This window comes from Amphiprion ocellaris, chromosome 5 (assembly GCF_022539595.1).
Source record: "Amphiprion ocellaris isolate individual 3 ecotype Okinawa chromosome 5, ASM2253959v1, whole genome shotgun sequence".
Lineage (NCBI taxonomy): Eukaryota > Metazoa > Chordata > Actinopteri > Pomacentridae > Amphiprion > Amphiprion ocellaris.
The window spans coordinates 15,739,735-15,758,369 of record NC_072770.1 but is presented as its reverse complement, the minus strand read 5'-3'; the positions used below and the strand labels follow the sequence as shown (position 1 = coordinate 15,758,369).

Here is an 18,635-nt window from a genome sequence, read left to right as displayed (position 1 = left end):
AGGCTTCTGTTAACCAGAAAGTTCAAACTAACAGAGAAGTACTGAGAAACTTTTAAAATTTCAGTCCTCAGACTGTCTGAAGGTTCAAACTAACAGAGAACTAGTCAAGAACTTTTAAGATTTCAGTCCTCAGACTGTGGAAAGGTTCAAACTAACAGAGAAGTACTCAGGAACTTAGAAGATATCAGTCCTTGGGCTGTCTGAAAGTTAAATCTAACAGAGAACTACTGTGGGACTGAGAAAATTTCAGCCCTCAGACTGTCTGAAGGTTCAAACTAACAGAGAAGTACTCAGGAACTTAGAAGATATCAGTCCTTGGACTGTCTGAAAGTTCACTCTAACAGAGAACTACTGTGGGACTTAGAAAATTTCAGCCCTCAGACTGTGTGAACGCTCAGGTCCTGAGGACTCGGGAGGTGTGGAGGCTTTGGAAAGTCTTGGAACTGAGGGTTCAACCCTCCAGCACAAAGGCTGAAGTCCAACCTCCTGAGAAAAACGGCCGAGTCGAGACTCGAGTTAAAAAAAAAACTCGAAAACGTAAAAAAATAGATGATAAATGCGCAAAAAAAGGAAGAATTAGTATCTGAGCGAGTAGCTCAGGGGATAAGAAGACGGACTACCAACTGGAAGGTCGCAGGTTCGAGACCCGCCACCGGCAGTTTTCTTTCTTTGTCTTTGTCAGGCTTTTGATAAAAACTTAAGAAGGGTCTGGTCTTGAACCAGCGACCTGCAGCTCCATAGGCAAATCCTTAACTCACTGAGCTACAGATCAGATAAAAAGAAATAAATTCGTCGTCCCTTTGGCATCGTAGTTTCCGAAGTGACCACATGGGCGGAGCCAAGGCGGAGTCTGGGTGGAGTCAGGGCGGAGAGTAGGCGGGGAGGTGGGTGGCGGCCTCCCACCCCCTACTCCCCCACCTCCCCCCACCTCCCACCACACCTTCCCCCGCCCGACGAGTTCTTCGAGTCTCCACGAGTTCTTCGAGTCTCCATGGGTTTTCCCAAGTTTCTGGAGTTTCCACGAGGTCTGAGGCAGAACAAGTTGTCATGAAGAGGTGTTGAAGTCGGCCAGGATGGACTGACTTTTTACAGCGACTAGAAGGACGACGACAAGAAGAGCAGGTCTTTAACCACCATCCATAAAATCCATGGAGTCGGCTCCAGAGAAATGAAGGAAGGTCAACTTTTATCAACCTCCATCAAGATGTTCAACTTGATATCTTTACTTTGACATTTTTAGCACCACAAACCTTTAGTATCACACATTATTATCCTTTATTAGGATTTTAAAGGAATCCACCAGCAGATTTAGTTTTTGTTGACAAACTTTATTCTTGTCATCATGGGACTGCAGTATTTAAAACTGTTCCTTCTATTTGACCTCATGTTTATTAGTTTTAGTGGAGAAAGTTATTTTAGTTGTCGATTAGTCTCTTAAAAACCAAATAAATTGGATTAGTCAAGAGGTTTAAATGTCTTACTTTGTCATATTTTAAATATGACAAAAAATATAAAAATAAAGCGTCTTGAGACAATTTGACCTGTAACTGGCGTTATATAAATAAAATTGAATTCAAATTGTATGTATCTTGTAATGTTGGAGTAATTCAGCCATATATGTTGGAAAACACATTTTCTTTGTCCATTACTCTGTTGATTGTTTTCTCCACTAATTCATTTCTTGTTTTGGTTTATAAAATGTCAAACCCAAATATATTCAGTTTACTGTCATAAAAACCAAAAAGATTTACATTCATGATGCAGGAATCAGGCAGTTTTTCACTTTTTATCTTAGTTTAGTCAGAAAGATAGTTGATAATGTGTGAATTGTTGTAGCTTGTGAGCCGTAGAAGGTTTTAATCTTTGGGGCTGAGTGTCAAAAAACATTTAGAAACAAACATCAGCAAAGTACTCAAAGATTTGAACATCATTTGCATGACAATGTCTAATTAAAGGACATTTATTGCCAACGTAAATGTGTGATATTCATCCTCTGGAGCTTTCTCTTCACATCGTCTTCCATCTCGACTGATTTGGTCGGGAGCATGTGCAACAAACATTTGAAAAACGGCACTTTAACATCAATGAATGACACTGAAGTTTAATCTCTACATAAATGAGACTGAGTCTGGATGTGCTGCTCTGTCATTAACTCCTAAGTTTAGGGAAAGTTCAAACAAAAGAGGACAGTTCAGATCAGACTTGAGAATGAGCTTATTTTGAACAAACATCTCAGACTTTCTGAGCTTCAGCACCTCTAGCAAGATATTTTAACAACAAGCAACTCAAGAGATCCAGAAGTTGGCGAGAGTTAGCTTTAGCTGAGCCAAAGAACATGTGGGACGCGAACCTAGCAAACATTTTAGACTTTTCTCTGTGAATTCTGAGAAATAATTTCCTATTTAATGACAGAGCTACGCATCTTAACTCATTCTCATGAAAACAGACTCTAATTCAGTGTCATCCATCCATATTAAAGTGCAGTTACCCAAAATGTTTGTTGCATGAGCTCCAAAAAAAACCTGTCCAGGTAGAAGGCCACTTTGACAAACAGGAAGTGGATGATTCCAAGCAGATTTAAAGAAGGGGGAACTGGACTGTACTAAGTGTGGTCGAGTATAGAGGGGTGTTTTGTGGGTTTTTAAGCCTGATAATGATGATTACTGAGACATTTGGAGTAGATATTCATTTGCAGTAAATGAAAGTATTTAAAATCTTGGAGTTAAACTTACAAGAACACAAACTTTAACAGAAAACTTTGTCGATACGTGTTTGTTTTGTTTACAGATGTTAAGTTAAAGGAGTTTTATTTGTGGGCTGCATAGTGGTGTAGTGGTTAGCACTTTCGCCTTGCAGCGAGAAGATCCCTGGTTCGCGTCCCGGCTTTCCCGGGATCTTTCTGCATGGAGTTTGCATGTTCTCCCTGTGCATGCGTGGGTTTTCTCCGGGTACTCCGGCTTCCTCCCACAGTCCAAAAATATGCTGAGGTTAATTGATCATTCTAAATTGCCTGTAGGTGTGAATGTGAGAGTGACTGTTTGTCTCTGTATTTAGCTCTGCGACAGACTGGCGACTTGTCTAGGGTGTCCCCTGCCTTCGCCCGAGTCAGCTGGGATAGACTCCAGCCCCCCCGCGACCCTAATGAGGATTAAGCGGTGTATAGATAATGGATGGATGGAATGGAGTTTTATTCGTGAAGTATAACCAATCAAATCACTCCAGAAGACAGAGCGACCACAGGTAGATAAAGGTTCAGAGCCAAAGTAGCACCATTTTTAAATTGATTTATTACCATAAATCAGTAAAAAAATAAAATACTGATAATCAGTAAATCAGTCAGCCCACAATTACTACAATTCTACAATGTATGTCTCTTTCCTTTGACTTCTTATTTGTACAATATACAATGTATATGATGGCATTTTTTCATAGCAAAGGCTATACTATGATGTTTTCTAAGAGACTTACTCTGTTTGTTCTGGCCCTGGGCCCTGCACTCCTCCTCTGTTGTTTTCTGGATTGTCCTCAGCTGCATGCCTTCGTCCACCCGGCCTCCGTTGACTCGTCCCGCCTGCCGTCTCTGGAGCTGAAGCTGGATTGGAACAGACCAAAGTACAGTCCAATCACGATGCCAGCTGCCTCTCAAAAGGCTCCTTCATGTGGCAGGTGGTGGAACTTCGTCTGAGGGGAAGCTGAGCTGGCCCGGCAGAACTTTGGAGATGTGTTCCTGTGGTTGGTGGATGTGTAGGGAGATAGAGAGGGACCTTTGAATTGTTCAGAAAGGAAAACAGGAAACCCATTAGTAGTTTTAGTTTAGGGTGCTACTGCGGTGTGTTTTTGGGTTTTAAGAGGTGAACAGGAAGAGTTTTTTTTCGTATTGATTATCTTTTACTTTGTTCCTGGTTGGAATGCCCATCAATGTCAACATGAAGTTCACTTTTAGTTCTGTTTATTTATTTTTTTTTACTAACACCCATTTGCTTTTAACCCCCTCACACGTTGTGTTGTTGTAAACTTACTCTTTCAAATAAATACTCATCTAAACCTCTGGAAAGCAGCGTTTGGACTGTTTTTGTGTTGCTCCTCACCTACTTCAGACAGCCGGGACATAACATTTTGTGGACTAAAGGCTTTTCTATGACGTTTTCTGAGCGACATGCTATACTATGATGTTTTTAGACCAAAGGCTATACTATGACGTTTTTTGGGCGACATGCTATACTATGACATTTGATGGACCAAAGGCTATGACGTTTTTAGACCAAAGGCTATACTATGACATTTTTGGATGACATGCTGTACTATGACGTTTTTAGAGCGACATGCGACACGATGACGTTTTCTGAATGACATGCAAACTATGACGTTTGTTGGACCAAAGACTATACTCTGACTTTTTTTTGAACGACACGCTATACTATGGCATTTTTTTGGACGACTTGCTATACTATGATGTTTTTGGAGCGACATGTTATACTATGACATTTTTTAGACCAAAGGCTATACTATGACGTTTTTTGGGCAACATGCTATACTATGATGTTTTTTGAGCAACAAGCTATACTATGACGTTTGTTGGACGACCTGCTATATTATGACGGTTTTTGAGAGACGTGCTATACTGTGACGTCTGTTGAACAACATGCTAAACTATGACGTTTTTAGAGCGACATGCTATACTATGACGTTTTAAGAACGACATGCTGTACTATGACGTTTGTTTGACGACACGCTATACTATAGGCTTTTTTAATTGACATATTACTATGATGTGTTTTTTTTTAGTGACATAATAATTTGAACAGTTTTAAAAATTACTATACTTTTACTTGTGCAATGAAATATTATTCTTTTTAGGCAAAGGCCATGTTTGATTACATATAGGTTATTAAATAAATGTTTATTAAAAACTAAAAAGCATTAAAAAATAATAACCAACTTTGGCATTTACTGAGTCACTAAAATAGTGTAGAGTGTACGGCCACATCAGCATTATTATAAGCATCCTCTGGTAAATTCACAGCCATATACTGTAGGAAATCTAGCTGATCTCATCATGATGTCTCCTTACCATATCGACTTCAGGAGATGATTAGATGATGATAAACTGTGACCTGCTGGTTGGGTTCTTTCTGTTCTCATATTTCCTCCATGTTTGTCTCCTGATGCTGCCTTACTTCAGCCAGTCCATGAGCAACAGAAAACAGTTTGCCTTGTACCCAATGCCAGGGGTTCCACTCTTCCCACTCCAGTCTGTACATTTGCAAACGTTTTTGCTTCTTTAGACGTGGTGGAGTTTCAGGTGTAGACATTTTTAAACGTGCGGGTGCAGCAGCGTCTGTAACCAGGCAACCAGAGACAGGACCGGACAGGACCGGACACACAGAGACGTCTGAAGTCTGTCCACTGGACCTGGCATCGGGTCCTCGCTACGTGGGTCCTACGAAGATGAAATTGGCTGCCCTTAATATTTCCTGTGTTTTATTTGATTCATTAGGCAGTGTTGATGAGTGTGTGACAGACGTGTATGGGGCATTTATGAAAATACGGAACAACTTGCGTCCCGTAAATAAATAAAGGACGTTTCCGTATTTTAAGGGATGGGTGGCAACCCTAATGACAACAGTGCATTAGCGTCGGCGCTGCCGTTGTTCTCAGCAATGAGGCGCTGAGCTGCTAATTGAAGGATCATATGGGACCGAGGGTACAAGGTCCCCGTAACAGATGGTACGAGTCTGGAGTCAGATAAATAAACCATTAGCCTAGCAAGGGGTATCGCCATATGACGGAGCCTAATGCCACATTACTGACAACATGAAACAACAGACTATTATATCAGATCTTAGTTATGAGCTGATGGGCTGCTTTTCTTTGGCTGAGGAAGAGCAGTAGGAGATCAAGGAGGGAAGCCACCACTGCGAGGAAAAACCCTGTCATGTAAATCTTGTCAAACTTCAGCAGCGTCAGATCTAGACGATCAATGACTGGTCTGTTTTATGTCAATGCCAGCCTGTCATGCTGTTGCCTTACTTGGGTTCTGACATGAAACACAGACGCAGCCAAAAGGACTCCTCGCCTCAAGACTTCTGCCATCATTACAAATTGGCAGATACACGTAAACAGATGATTCTGTGATTCCAAGGCTATGTATCCTGTATTTAAAAATGCATTCAAAAAGAGCAACTAGGGCATTTAATACCCATACTCTGCAGTATGTTATTTTGAAATAGTGAGGCTGACTAAGCTGCACGCCAGAAGGAAACGTATTTGAGTCAGGCCAAGTCACCATTATTTACACAGCACATTTAAAACAACAGCTGTTGCACCAAAGTGCTTTCAAGTAGAGAAATAATTTGGCGTTGAGAATTTACCTGACTAGTTTAATTATTAAAATTCAGACACTAAAGTATGATTTGCCATGTGAATCTACCTGTGTAGACCCTTCGATATTCTAAAAAAATACAAATTTGCCTGACTAAAATAATTATTAAGGTTTAGACCCTGTGATATTTTTATGTATTCAAGTTTAATAATTTAAATATTAAGGTTAAGACCCCACAATACTATATATGATACAAATTAATCTGATTAATTTAAGATTAATATTATAAACTTACATAAATAACCTGACTACTTAAAAATATTATGGTTAAGGACTTACAAAATTATACATGGAAAACCCAGTGAATCCAAAGATTTATTGGGTTTAATCTTGGGAAGATTAAAGTTTCATTTCAGTTATTTCAGTCTTATGGCAGATATTTGATGTATTATTTGGCTCTGATCTCAGTACTGCTCTGGTCTTTTACATTTTGAAGTCTTGCTGTACATCCCTGTAAAATCACCCTCTGATATTAGGTATCTGTTGGAAACAACTGTTAAAGCTATGATTTGTGGAATACAGGCCGTTTTTGTGAACACCCATTTGCAGATAGAGGATTAGACACTTCACATTTTGTCTTATTGGCCCTACACAAACACCCTCACGGTTGCCAAAGGTTGTTAGTCAACTTATACAGATCACATTAATCATGGCGTACCACGGGGTACAATTTAAGGTCCAGTTTCATTTTCTATTTATTTGGTTTCACTCGGCTAAAATACACAATGTCACAATGACGTTTTTCATTGCTATGCAGACGACACACTGATATTCTTTTTTTTTTTTAGATTCTCTCAATCATGTCAAATGTTGGATGACAGAAACCTTTTCTGACCTCCTTAACTCCAGTCACCAATCATATTGTTCAGTCCCTGTTCAGCGAGGACAGTTTGCTTTGTAGTCAGTTAACCTGAAGCCTCTTGTCAGAAATTTGGATGTACTAGATTCAGAGGTAACCTTTGAACCACAGATGGGAAAAAAAATGTCCAGTCCTGACCTTCTTCAGTTAAGGACCATCTCCACAATCTAACTGACTCACTAAGACCTGCTTAAAGTCATTCATGTATTTTGTATTTCCTCATTGTTTGGCTACTGTAACTCCACTATTTCTGGCACAAACTAAAAACCACTCTCTGACCTCAAACTACTTCAGAATGCAGCAGTGCAGCTTCTTACTGGTTTTAAAAGACATCACATTAGCCCAGTCTTGGCTTCTCTCCATTTGCCCGCAGTTCATTTTCAAATTGATTCTTAAGACCTTACTGATCACTTTTAATGCACGCCATGGGCTGGCCCACAGTTACATAGCAGAAATGTTGATGCCATATGAGCCAGCTTGCAGTGTCAGAGCCTCAAATGGGCAACTACAGACTTTCTTTAATGCAATGTCTTTATTGCTTGTTACGCTTTTTATTGCTTATTAAGATTTTACTGCTTCTATTATTTGATTTGTATTTATTAATAGAGATATATTGCATTTTGCATGACTGTATCAGTTGCCTTCTTGTTTTAACTTAACTGATGTCATTTAGCATCCTGGGTATCCTGCTTTTGCCTCATCTGTCAAAGCACTTTGGAAACCCTTGTTTTGAAAAATGCTAATTTGTTGTATCTACTCTCAGATGTACGTCGCTTTGTATAAAAGTGTCTGCTAAATGAAACTGTAGAACTGTAAAGAAAGGTATTATTACAAAAAAGCCAGCAGAGATGCTGTGCTGCATTTTGTGTCACTAACAAGTGATTTAAATGTAATCCACTATGAACCAAGGATAATCAAAAAAAACTTTGCAAATGCTCAATATTTCAAACAAATGAGTCAATGATAAGGCTTCTACCAATGATTAAACTTACGGTAACTGTAGCTACAAACATTTCCAATGCTTTTATAAATACAAAAAGTTAGAAATAAAGCCAGTGTCCTGCAGTGCAAAGTCTAGCAACAACTGTACCTACGAATCTACTCTATATAATACACTTGTGTCATTACGTGCAGAATTCTTCTAGATTTTTCCGTTGCACGTGTGGTTAAATTTTTACCAACCTCTTTTAGAAATGACAAATTCCAACAACATTTCAAAGCTCATCATATATAAAACAATAATTTATTATTTCTCTCATTTTACAGGACATCAAATTGTGTGGCTAACTAAGGATTTGTTACGCTGTTATTCTGTTCAATACATGAAACCCTACAAAAGCGATTACAATTTGTGCTTGAACAAACACAAACATTTCAATTTCAACAATGTGAGAAGCATCTTTCTCTAAATATACGAACACACACAATGATATCATGTTATGATGATCTCTACATTATGTAACAGATGGTACATCGCTGGTAGTGTTTAACTTTGGGAAATCAGCACCTTTCGAGAGAAATTAAAACTAAAAAAGTGAATTTGATACAAAAATTGTATTTTCTTAATTTACAAAAGTCCTTTTGAAAAGGATTACGTGTTCTACCTTGCAGGAAAATAGCATTGTTTCCATAAAAGCATTAAGTATATGTAACAGTAAAATACTGATAAGATATATATATAGTACGAACAAAATAAAGTAAAATAGTGTAAATGCTGGTTGTTTATGTATGGCACTCAGTCTTTACACACTTTCAAAACCTTCAAAAAAGTCAAATATTGTGTTTTTGTTTCCAAAAATATCCAAAAGAGCAAGCACAATAGTAGAAAAGGTTATTGTAAAATGTTTTCAAAATCATCCTCCTACAGTAGCCATGTCCGATTCATGTCACGTCCAGCCATCATTTAAATGTTCGTCCAGAAAAGACTTTGCTTATTTCCTATTTACACAATGTTGCCACATTGAACGAGGCAGGAATCTCTACCCCAGCTGGTAGCGTCCTATGTACAGTCCAATACAGTCTGTCCACTCACTGACCTGCCACCTGAACTCAGAGCAGGACTTAAACTGTGGTCACAGACAGGAGTGAGTTGTAAACTCTTGTGCCATCTGGTGACTTGGTACCGTGGGTCAGCAGTTCCTGGATGGTCATCCAGTTGTCAAATATTTTCTTATTCCTCTTTTTCATCATCTTTTTGTGGCTGAGTTCGATGATGTTGGGCTCCTTTTTGTCCTCCGCGCCGGAGAGATCTTTCAGACAATCGGCTCGGCTCTGTTTCATGAACTCACGGCGCTGCCTCTGCTCCTTGGCGCGAACTGCATGCTGCTTCCTCTCTTCCTTGCTCCAATAGCGGCCCATCTTCAGCTCACTTATGGCGTCGTCGTCTGTGGTCATGCCGCTGCGCTCCTCGTGGATTCGAAGGGCACGTTCTCTCAGCAGCTTGTCCCGGACAGGCCGCTTTGTGATGTAACGTGTGCCGTCGCTGCGGATCTTCACCTTCCACTCCATCTTGGGCTCCAGGTCACTGGGGCTAATGGGGTCCCGGCACATGCTGACCAAACTCATCTGACTCTGGGCGTACTCAACAGCTGACTTCTGCTGGATCAGCTGCATGTAGCTCTGGTAGTGCTGGGCGTGGGCAGGGATGTGAGCATGCTTGTAAGGTGAATGGGGAAAGCTACGCCCATTCTTACTGGACTCTCCCAGCTTCCTGTCCTTGCTCTCTGCCTGTAGTGCTCCATCTGGGTCCTTGGAGGAGCCTCTGCCCCGGCTGGGGCCACCAGCCTCCTGGACAGGGGACAGAAGAGGCTTCAGCATCCGGCCGTTGGAGCTGGTGGAACCAGATGTTCCAGCTGGACCCTGGTTCTCTGCGCCTCGGCGGAGTGAGTTATCTGGAGACAGTTCCAGAGTGAGAGGGGTGCTGCGGCAGCTCTCTCCAGTGTTGTACGCACTGGAGCTGTCCTTGTCAGATTTCTCAGGCAGCTCTGTGATGTCTGACAGCTCATGGCGGCGAGCATCTATGCTAGTGTTGTAGTTGCGGAATCCACTGTTGTGGAGCATCCAGGACTCACGGCACTGCTCCCTCAGCTGCTGCATCTTGTGAGCACGGACGATATTCAGGCACTCCAGCTCAATAGTGCGCAACTCCTCGTTAAGCAGTTCCAGCTCCTTGTCCACACCCTCCTGGTCCTGACCTCCTGCCCCACCGACCTGGCAGCACAGGCCCTGAGCTCCACTGCTCCTCATCTGACACTTCAGCTCCAGCAGTTCTCTGAAGCGCTCGCACTCGTCGGCCGGGATGCCCAGGAAGTCGGTGTCGGCGTAGTCTGTGGACATGAACGACTCGCTGCTGAAGGGCAGGTCGGTGCTGCCGAGGGTGTCCTGACTGTACGTCAGCTTTCTGCAGCTGCCCAGCGTGTTGGAGGCCGTGGTCTGGTCGTCACAGAGGTTCTCCTGCTCCGAGCTCTCGTCGTTTCGTGTGCTCTCATCTGTTCGTCCGACACCGCTGTCCTTCTCATGGTGGTTGGAGAGCAGCGTGGCTGTGTCTGTGGTGCCTCCATCCTCCTCATGCTTCTTCTGCAAGACAGACAGCCGACAACAAAGTGAATCCACTAAAATATTACAGTCAGCATTATTGAAAAAATACTTTATGGTTTAAAAACACAGGATGCTAGGGTGTGTAAGTCTTGTTTTTTAATTTTTTTATGACAAATGTCAGTGCAACTGGACTGATGATGATTTGGTGAATGTGTCCAAAATGCAGCTACTGACTGTAAACTATTTGCATTAAAATACAAAAGGAAACAACAAAATCTTGCACACCAAATATGATGCTTTTATATTTGGGTTAAGTCTTTTTTTTGTAGAGATAATGTACATTGCTACAGAACAGGTTAAGATTTAGAAGCAAATAAACAGTTATATGAGATAATTTATCTGGTAATAATACTAAATCTACGTCATTAACAGCTATTCATAAAACCTTTTAATTGAAACTGGACTTATAACCAAGGCCTTGTCAATGAACTTGACCTTCTCATTATCAAAGTCAGTTTCTGTTAATAGAAAAAAAACACTGAAAATCGTTGAACAGATGTCACCCTCAGCAGAACTGCCTCGGCCAAAATAATCTATAGATGAACATATGTGTTGATTGATTGTGTGTCTTCACGCTGTGCACGCCTGCGCATGTCTGTGTACCTGCTGCAGCATGCTGGCAGTGAACTGCATGGCCTGATGGTGCTGCTGCTCCAGCATATCCATGTGGAGGTCATCCAGGAAGTCGTTCCTGTCATCATCCATCCAGCCCTCGTCCAGCTGAGACGCAGCGGAGAGAGAAAGAACACGCCTCATTAGATGCAAATACTCAAGTTTTTCTTCAACTCCCCCCACAAGAGAAAAAAACAAGAAAACACAAAAAACAAGTAACATCTGCCATTGAATCTTATTTTTGGGTTCAATAACAGAGCTCACTCTGAAGGACATCTTATTTGGTTCCAAAAGTGACCATATGAGGTTGAAATATCTTGTTGTCTTTAAGCTTTACTGAGTTCACAACCATAATGACATCCTCATTACCTGGATCTCTGGTCTGGCCACCAACAGAGAGATATTCTGGTTGCTCTCGCTGGTCAGCAGTGCTACGGCGTCCTCTCGATTTTGGATCTCAACCCCATTGATCTGGATGGACACATAATGAACTACTCAAAATCGGTTCTTACAATCACTCAAACTAACAGCTACATCTTGAAGCAATCAAATGCTACAATCCTAAACAACTGAATTTCCAAATTCTGATTGGTTTGTAATGCTGGTAATTTATTATGTTATCAAATGAGTTCAAGAGATCAGAACTGCAGAGAAGCATAATCAGATCTTACCTGTATGATTTTGTCACCTTCTCTAATTCTGCCATCCTTTGCAGCAATGCTGTTTGGATCAATCTAAGGTAAGAAAGTGTTACATTTATGAGTCAAAGTGACCATTATCATTGGTGACAGGCCAAGCGGTTGCTATTCTCTTTGTGTTTAAGTAGATTTAGGCACTACCCTGCAACACATACCTCACTAATGTAGATCCCAGCCTCATCCTCATCATCTGTCCTGTAACAGATCGTCAGGCCCAGCTTGTCTTGGATGTTGGCTCGGTACAAATCCACCTCCTGGTAAGAGACAAATTCATATCTCATACACCTGAAATGACTTATATTTCCACAGCTGATAGGAACATTGCTGTGTATTTGTGTCTAGAGTATGTGTTTCTGGAACAAACTGAACGCATTGACTACGAAATGGGATCACAGGGCAACAGTGATCCATCAATCACTGTAATGAATCTTTCAGATGGACGCAGGGAGTCCATTGGCTTTATTTGGGGCTATTGACAGAATGAGAGATGATGCAATGGACTGCAGATGGGCAGAGTGCCGTTTTTCACTTGTCAACACCTGTAATCTTATAGATACGGATAAAGATATGAGCAGCCCTGGCCTTTCAGGGCAGAATACAGGCTCTGAAAGGGTTTAGCCCGAAAAACTGGGTCACAGCTGAATATTAAAGACCATCTTAAATGAGGACATTCTCAAAAGTTAGATGAGAAGATACCATTCCAATGTCTGTTCTGTGAATATACAGCTACGAGACAGCAGATAAAGAAAGGAGGAACAGTTATCCAAAAGTAAGAGCGCATTTAAAGCTCATGAATGAACACATTACAAATCATCTGTTATATCTGTACAAAAACCAAAGGACATAACAAAGCATAGATGAAAGGCTAATGTATTGATCATGACCATTGGTTTGTGGACTACCATTTTGAAGCCTTGATTTTGGCATTTGGTCGTCGCCATCTTGGTCTTTTGAAACCAGTCATAACCAGAGAGCAGTGGATCGGATCGGGGAAACCAAGGACACAACGCACAGTGATACAGTACTTTATTGTGCTTCATTGTGTTTTTTTTTTCTAAATGGGACCATAATTTACAAAATAAACATCATGCTATATTTGAAAAGTCATGAAACTAGTGATTAAGACCATGAACTTATTTAGAAAACTTTTCCTGAGGTAACAAATCAAGTGAGAAGTGGAATTGTTTTTTCATAGACTTCTGTCAGTGAGACTCCTTTTAGCAAACAGTGGAGTCGCCCTCTGTGGCATGTTAGAGAGAATGCAGGTTTAAGGCACTTCTGTGTTGGCTTCACTTTGTCCCTATTTTATATACAGTCAGTTTATTTGGTTTATGTAGCTTGCATCATTGCAGGATAAGTAACATGAGGACTTTGGGTAAATACGTTGCGGGGAAACATTTGTAGTTTTACTGTAGCATCACATACTTGATCAAAACTTCCAAAAATAATTTTGAATTTGTAGTATTCACACTGTTCAGCTTGAGGGGAAGGTATCCAATGACTATATAAAAGATGGACATAGCCTCTGAGTCTGAAAAGTAAAACCAACACAGTAGAAAGTACAAAGTACCTACATATAGAAGTCTATGAGAAAATGACCTTTTTCTGTCTTTAATCTGTTACTTCAGTAAACATTTTACTAGTAAGTGCAGGGTCTCATTTACTAACTTCAAAACTTTTTGAATGCTTTGTTTATTTTGCTGTTAATGGGACCATAACTTACATCATGCATTAAGGTATGTTTTAGGCCGGGACTACGGGTTTCTAAAGAGCAAACTGTCGATTGCCAAAATACACTCTCAAGGTTTCACAATGGTGGTCAACAAACCAATGGGTGACAGCAAGATTGCAATGTACATCTTTGGTAGACATGCAAAAAAATTCAACTTTATCAACACTTACACTTGCAACTATTCTAAGGCTAAACTGAGGAACAGTTGGTGCAACTGGAGTCTCTGCTGGTTGGAAGGAAACCTTACGGCAATAAAAACTACAAATAAGTATAATTGCCAGAAACCCTGATTATTCTCATAATTTGCTTCAAATCAAAATATCTAATCAAATCACACAGAAAAACTAAATGTGTGTGTCCATATAACGTTTTTCTCCAGCAGAAAAGTTGCCCGGGTGTCGGGGAGCAGTTCATCAAACATGCTGCTCATGAGTTTGTTTCTATGACAACAATATCTTGACAGCATATCACCCCTCTGTTGTATGATCGACTAGCCTTGCCTCTGGTTGTCATAATTTCGGTGTGACATATCATACAGCTCGAGATAGACAGTCACGGCCAGAACAAGCTTCGCTTCCATTTTCTTGGTTATCAGGGTGATGAGGCCTGCCATATGATTAGTTGCCTGCAGAAGAGTCACAAAGATGACACCAGCGGCATTCTGAAAACTTCACAGTATTTCAACAGGAAGCACATTGCACTTAAAAAGATGTGGTGTTCAGTGCTCTGCATACACACTCCTCATGGGGAATAACTAAATAAAAGATGCGAGTGTTTGGGGAAAAAAAAACACTATATGGACATTCAAGTCTAACCAACTTGCTCATGTTCACTACTAGTAGTCAGGCATCCTATTTGCTCTAATTTATTATTGTGAATTTTGTAACAAAGCATAAATTGAAACTGATCAGGACCCAAACAGAGAATCCCAGCATCATGTCAGACACTTCTTTCTAAGATGGAGAGTCACTCTTCAAGGACATTGGGGTCAGTCAGTGTTTCTCTGCTGCACACCTCATAGTTCCTCCATTAATATTATTAATATATCAGTAGGTGGGTGAGGTTTAATGGGAGGGGGTGTCGGAGTTGTTGAAGGTCACTGAAGGTGCACAACAGAGGGTTGATCATGGCCTCATCCAGCCATTATTAGCATCATCAGATTCATCACCGCAGCCCTATTATCTGTGCCATCTAATTATCCACCGGGCCTCATCTCTACTGCGTAGGAGCACAGGAAGACTTATTAGGCGCTGTCACGAATAAGTAATGATGTCACCGTTGTGCATCTGCTGGAACAAACCAGCAGCTCGATTCCTGTCTGGCTTACATCTCGGTGTCTGTATGCAGGGCGAGTGCTCCATCAATAACAGTGATATATCAGGACTTGTGACCATTGGCTTGGAGACACTGAGGCGACCTCAGGTTTGCTTATGAAGCAATAATGGAGTTCTATCTGAGTGTACATCTTCATTGAGAAGACGGCAGGTAAGTAAAAACGGAGATTACGGTTTTACCTCATATTCCAGCTCCTCACGCTCAATGTCCTGTTGTATGCCCTCCAGGAAATCATTGGGGTCGAAGTACGCATGCCCAGGAGCGTGCCTGGGAAAAGAAAAAGAGGATAAGATAAATTGTTAAAGAGTGGAATGCAAATTGAACACACACACACATTAAAAGCGGAGACAAAACGTACTAACACATTCGTCAATCTGGATTTAATTTTGCCCCAGAGTTTGGAAATAAAATGAGAAGCAGAGCGGATGTAATAGGAACCCAATGAAGAAATGACTCTTGAATCAGATATATTGAAGCTACACCCGGAGGCTAATCGCGAATTAACATGCAGTGTTATTAATTTGACTCGGAAATCAATTAAAGAAATCACTCTTATTCATTAAAGGGCAACTGCTGCTGCCACAGAGTGTAAAATGTAGCCAGACTCTGCAAGCTCCAGGGTTTAAAACACACACAGAAACAAGAGATGCAATTTGGGAATATGCAAATGCAGATGAACAGACCCATCATTTTAATATGGCTGTGTGCCCTGGAGGAGCCGTCATCTCCCACAAGTGACAGGGACATTTTCCCTTCAAACTTCACACTCGTCTGGTGTGATCACAGCGGTGCAGTCTGGAGAACAAGATAAGTCTTCCCTCTGTTAATTAACTATTCAGGTGAAAGGTCGGATTGTGTCTGAGACTGACGTGACCTTTTTAACACTTCAAGTTCTGACACCAAAGATTTCAAGGAGCTTCTCTTTTTAAAGTGAACTTCGTGGAATTAGTAATCCTTTTTGTTACCACAGCAATACTGCAATTAAAAAGTTATACATTTTTTCCCTAGTAGCATGTAAAACTTTGCAAGAACAACTTTCTACCAAGCGGGTTGCCAGTAAAGCCAGGCCATTTGCAGCTTAATGTCAGCGTGCTCAGCTGCTGCCAGATGAGACTGGATTTTTTTTGGCCTCCAAATCCATTTCAAAAGCATTTGGTCCAGCTTTGTTCAGAGCAAGACAATGGAAGGGGCTGTGCTGGTGGGGACACGTTGCTTCAGAAACCTTTAAGACGACAAAACATGTTCCAGGAAGTCTGGTTTGGTTTGAAGGCTTATGAGACACCAAAAAAACTGCTCAGTGTTTTATAAGACAGACTGGAAAGTTATCCCAGCAACACCGGCTTTATCTGTGGTTGCAACACACGCATGGTAAACATTGCAAAGGAACCGCATTGTGGCAAAAGTGAGCCAGGTTCAATTTTGGGTGCACAACTAGGTAGTGTCATGATAGATGACTGACATCCGAAGGGGGTTTTGGTAGCAGTTTTTTTCCCCCTCTTGACTAAAATGACAATAAGTAGGTACATGCAGTTTGTTTTTAGGTATTTCCAGCACTAAGTCCTACATGGTTGAAAGATACAATGTTCAGTTTCTGTTGAAACGGTTTCAGAGAGGTGTTGCTTCAACTTTATGGCCATTTGGTGGGCTGCAGTTTGTGTAATTGTTTGGCAGTTCTAATATTTTGTCCACCCAATTTAAAACGGTGAGTGTAGGTTAAATGATGGCAACACTTCTCCCCATGATGAAGGGAGGATTTAGTATTGAATCTAATTTGCTCTTGAGACAGTAGACTGTACAGCCATCTGCTGGAGGAGGTGGAAGAGACATGAGCACTTACTGAACGTGAATCTGCAGCCATCTAGTTCTTCATGAGTTGGTACTTACTCCTCTGGAAGCAGATACTCCTCCAGCTCCGTCATGGGGGGCGAGGAGGGAGGCAGCTTGGTAAGGGCCATGATGTGCTGGAGGGTGATGTCAGTCTGGGTGCTGATGTCTGAGACCTGGGCGTCAGCGGTAGGGCCGACCAGTTTGGGGTAAGGGGCCCGGCGCAGAACCTGGACCATGATGGGCTCCTTGGCAGTGCGGAATGCCTCCACCGCCTGGTCGTGGGTGGCCTTGGAGAGGTCCTTGCCATTGACCTGGAAGAAGAAGCACACACAACCCAATCAGCATCTCCTGTCTTTTGAAGAAAATCATGTCAACGATGCAGAAGATGGAAGATTTCTCTGTGTTTAGATCTCTCCCTGTGAAGAGGATATTCATTATGCCAAACTGATGTAATCATTATCTCTGATGATTACGCCCTCATATGAAGCAACACAAATTCAGAAGCGATGTTCTGCTTGAGAAATGACTCATTACTGCCTCAGCTTGTTTTACAGGGTCATAGTTGGACCACGTAGAATAAGACCTTAATTAGGAAGAGACTCTCTTTAATTAATCAAGGTCGTTAGCGGTGGATGCATGAAGGAGCCCTCATTTAGTTAAGTAATTTCTCAGCAGAGGATGAATTCAACCTCCTGTCACAGACAGCGGAGCGGGTGCTGAGTGTTAACCTGAGAAGATTAATTTGAGCAAAAGGCCGTGGCATGTCACAGAGAAGAGGCTAATTAAGTGTGGTTGAGCCACTTAAAGCCTCTGTGTGCTGATGAAGGATGAGCTCAGACCATCTGAAGTGCCTGCTCACATCAGAATGTGTCAAAAGATCCAGTGAGATTTAAAATTTAATAAAGGAGACTTAAGTCTGCACACAGATTTATGCTGTCCAAAATGTCACAGCAGAACATACAGATTAAAATTGAGATGTTTCGCTGCAGACTGAATGCCATCAAGTCACAGGAAGTTCATGAGAGACAAAACATAGAGGAAGCAGAAGACCAAAAACAAGCAGTAACCTTCTGAACTTTACTAACATCATGTACACTGCGTCCTGGGTCACCACAGTGGCCCTCAGCTTTATCTGGGTTTACACAGAGATGCTGTTCTGCTTTCAATCTCCACATCATACGGCATTTGTTGGTTTGTGATTCCTGGATGTGTTGAGAGCTTTGATAGGATCTCAGCCTGGGGCTCTTCTCATTTCACAGGCTTCCTCCTCCTGCCTCTCCACCGCAGACACACACATGCTCACATCCTCCTCAGAATGGAGCTACCGTCTAGCTGTAGCATGTAGTGTTGCAGGTCATTAGGCGTGTCATGAATCTTTACCATCCCTTCTCCCTCCCCCTGACATCTAACACACACGCAAGTCCGTTTTTGCGGATTAATTTTCTGATAAACACGTGGCTGGTTGGCTGCGCCTGCCTCCGGCTACGATGATCTCATTCAAATTCATGGCGTAGTTTGCAGACTTAGCTGTGGTCCTGCACATCAGAAGTAGCAGCAATATTAAAATACCTCCAGGGAATGATGGCAGTATAT

At 41.6% G+C, this 18,635-nt stretch overlaps 1 protein-coding gene across 5 annotated transcripts in view; it reads right to left on the bottom strand.

Annotated features, from left to right (window-relative positions):
* Nucleotides 1-8,465: 8,465 nt before the first annotated feature.
* pdzrn3b (PDZ domain containing RING finger 3b) overlaps nt 8,466-18,635 on the bottom strand; it is a 98,753-nt gene continuing 88,583 nt past the window's right edge. For all 5 annotated transcript variants that reach the window (XM_035943631.2, XM_035943632.2, XM_023299712.3 and 2 more), the window contains 7 exons: nt 17,100-17,353; nt 15,395-15,482; nt 12,304-12,402; nt 12,122-12,184; nt 11,820-11,921; nt 11,442-11,558; nt 8,466-10,817 (listed from right to left, as the gene is read on the bottom strand). In XM_035943631.2, coding sequence (XP_035799524.2) covers nt 9,303-10,817; nt 11,442-11,558; nt 11,820-11,921; nt 12,122-12,184; nt 12,304-12,402; nt 15,395-15,482; nt 17,100-17,353 — 2,238 coding nt within the window. In that variant the 3' untranslated portion in view covers nt 8,466-9,302. The remainder of the gene's footprint in view (nt 10,818-11,441; nt 11,559-11,819; nt 11,922-12,121; nt 12,185-12,303; nt 12,403-15,394; nt 15,483-17,099; nt 17,354-18,635) is intronic.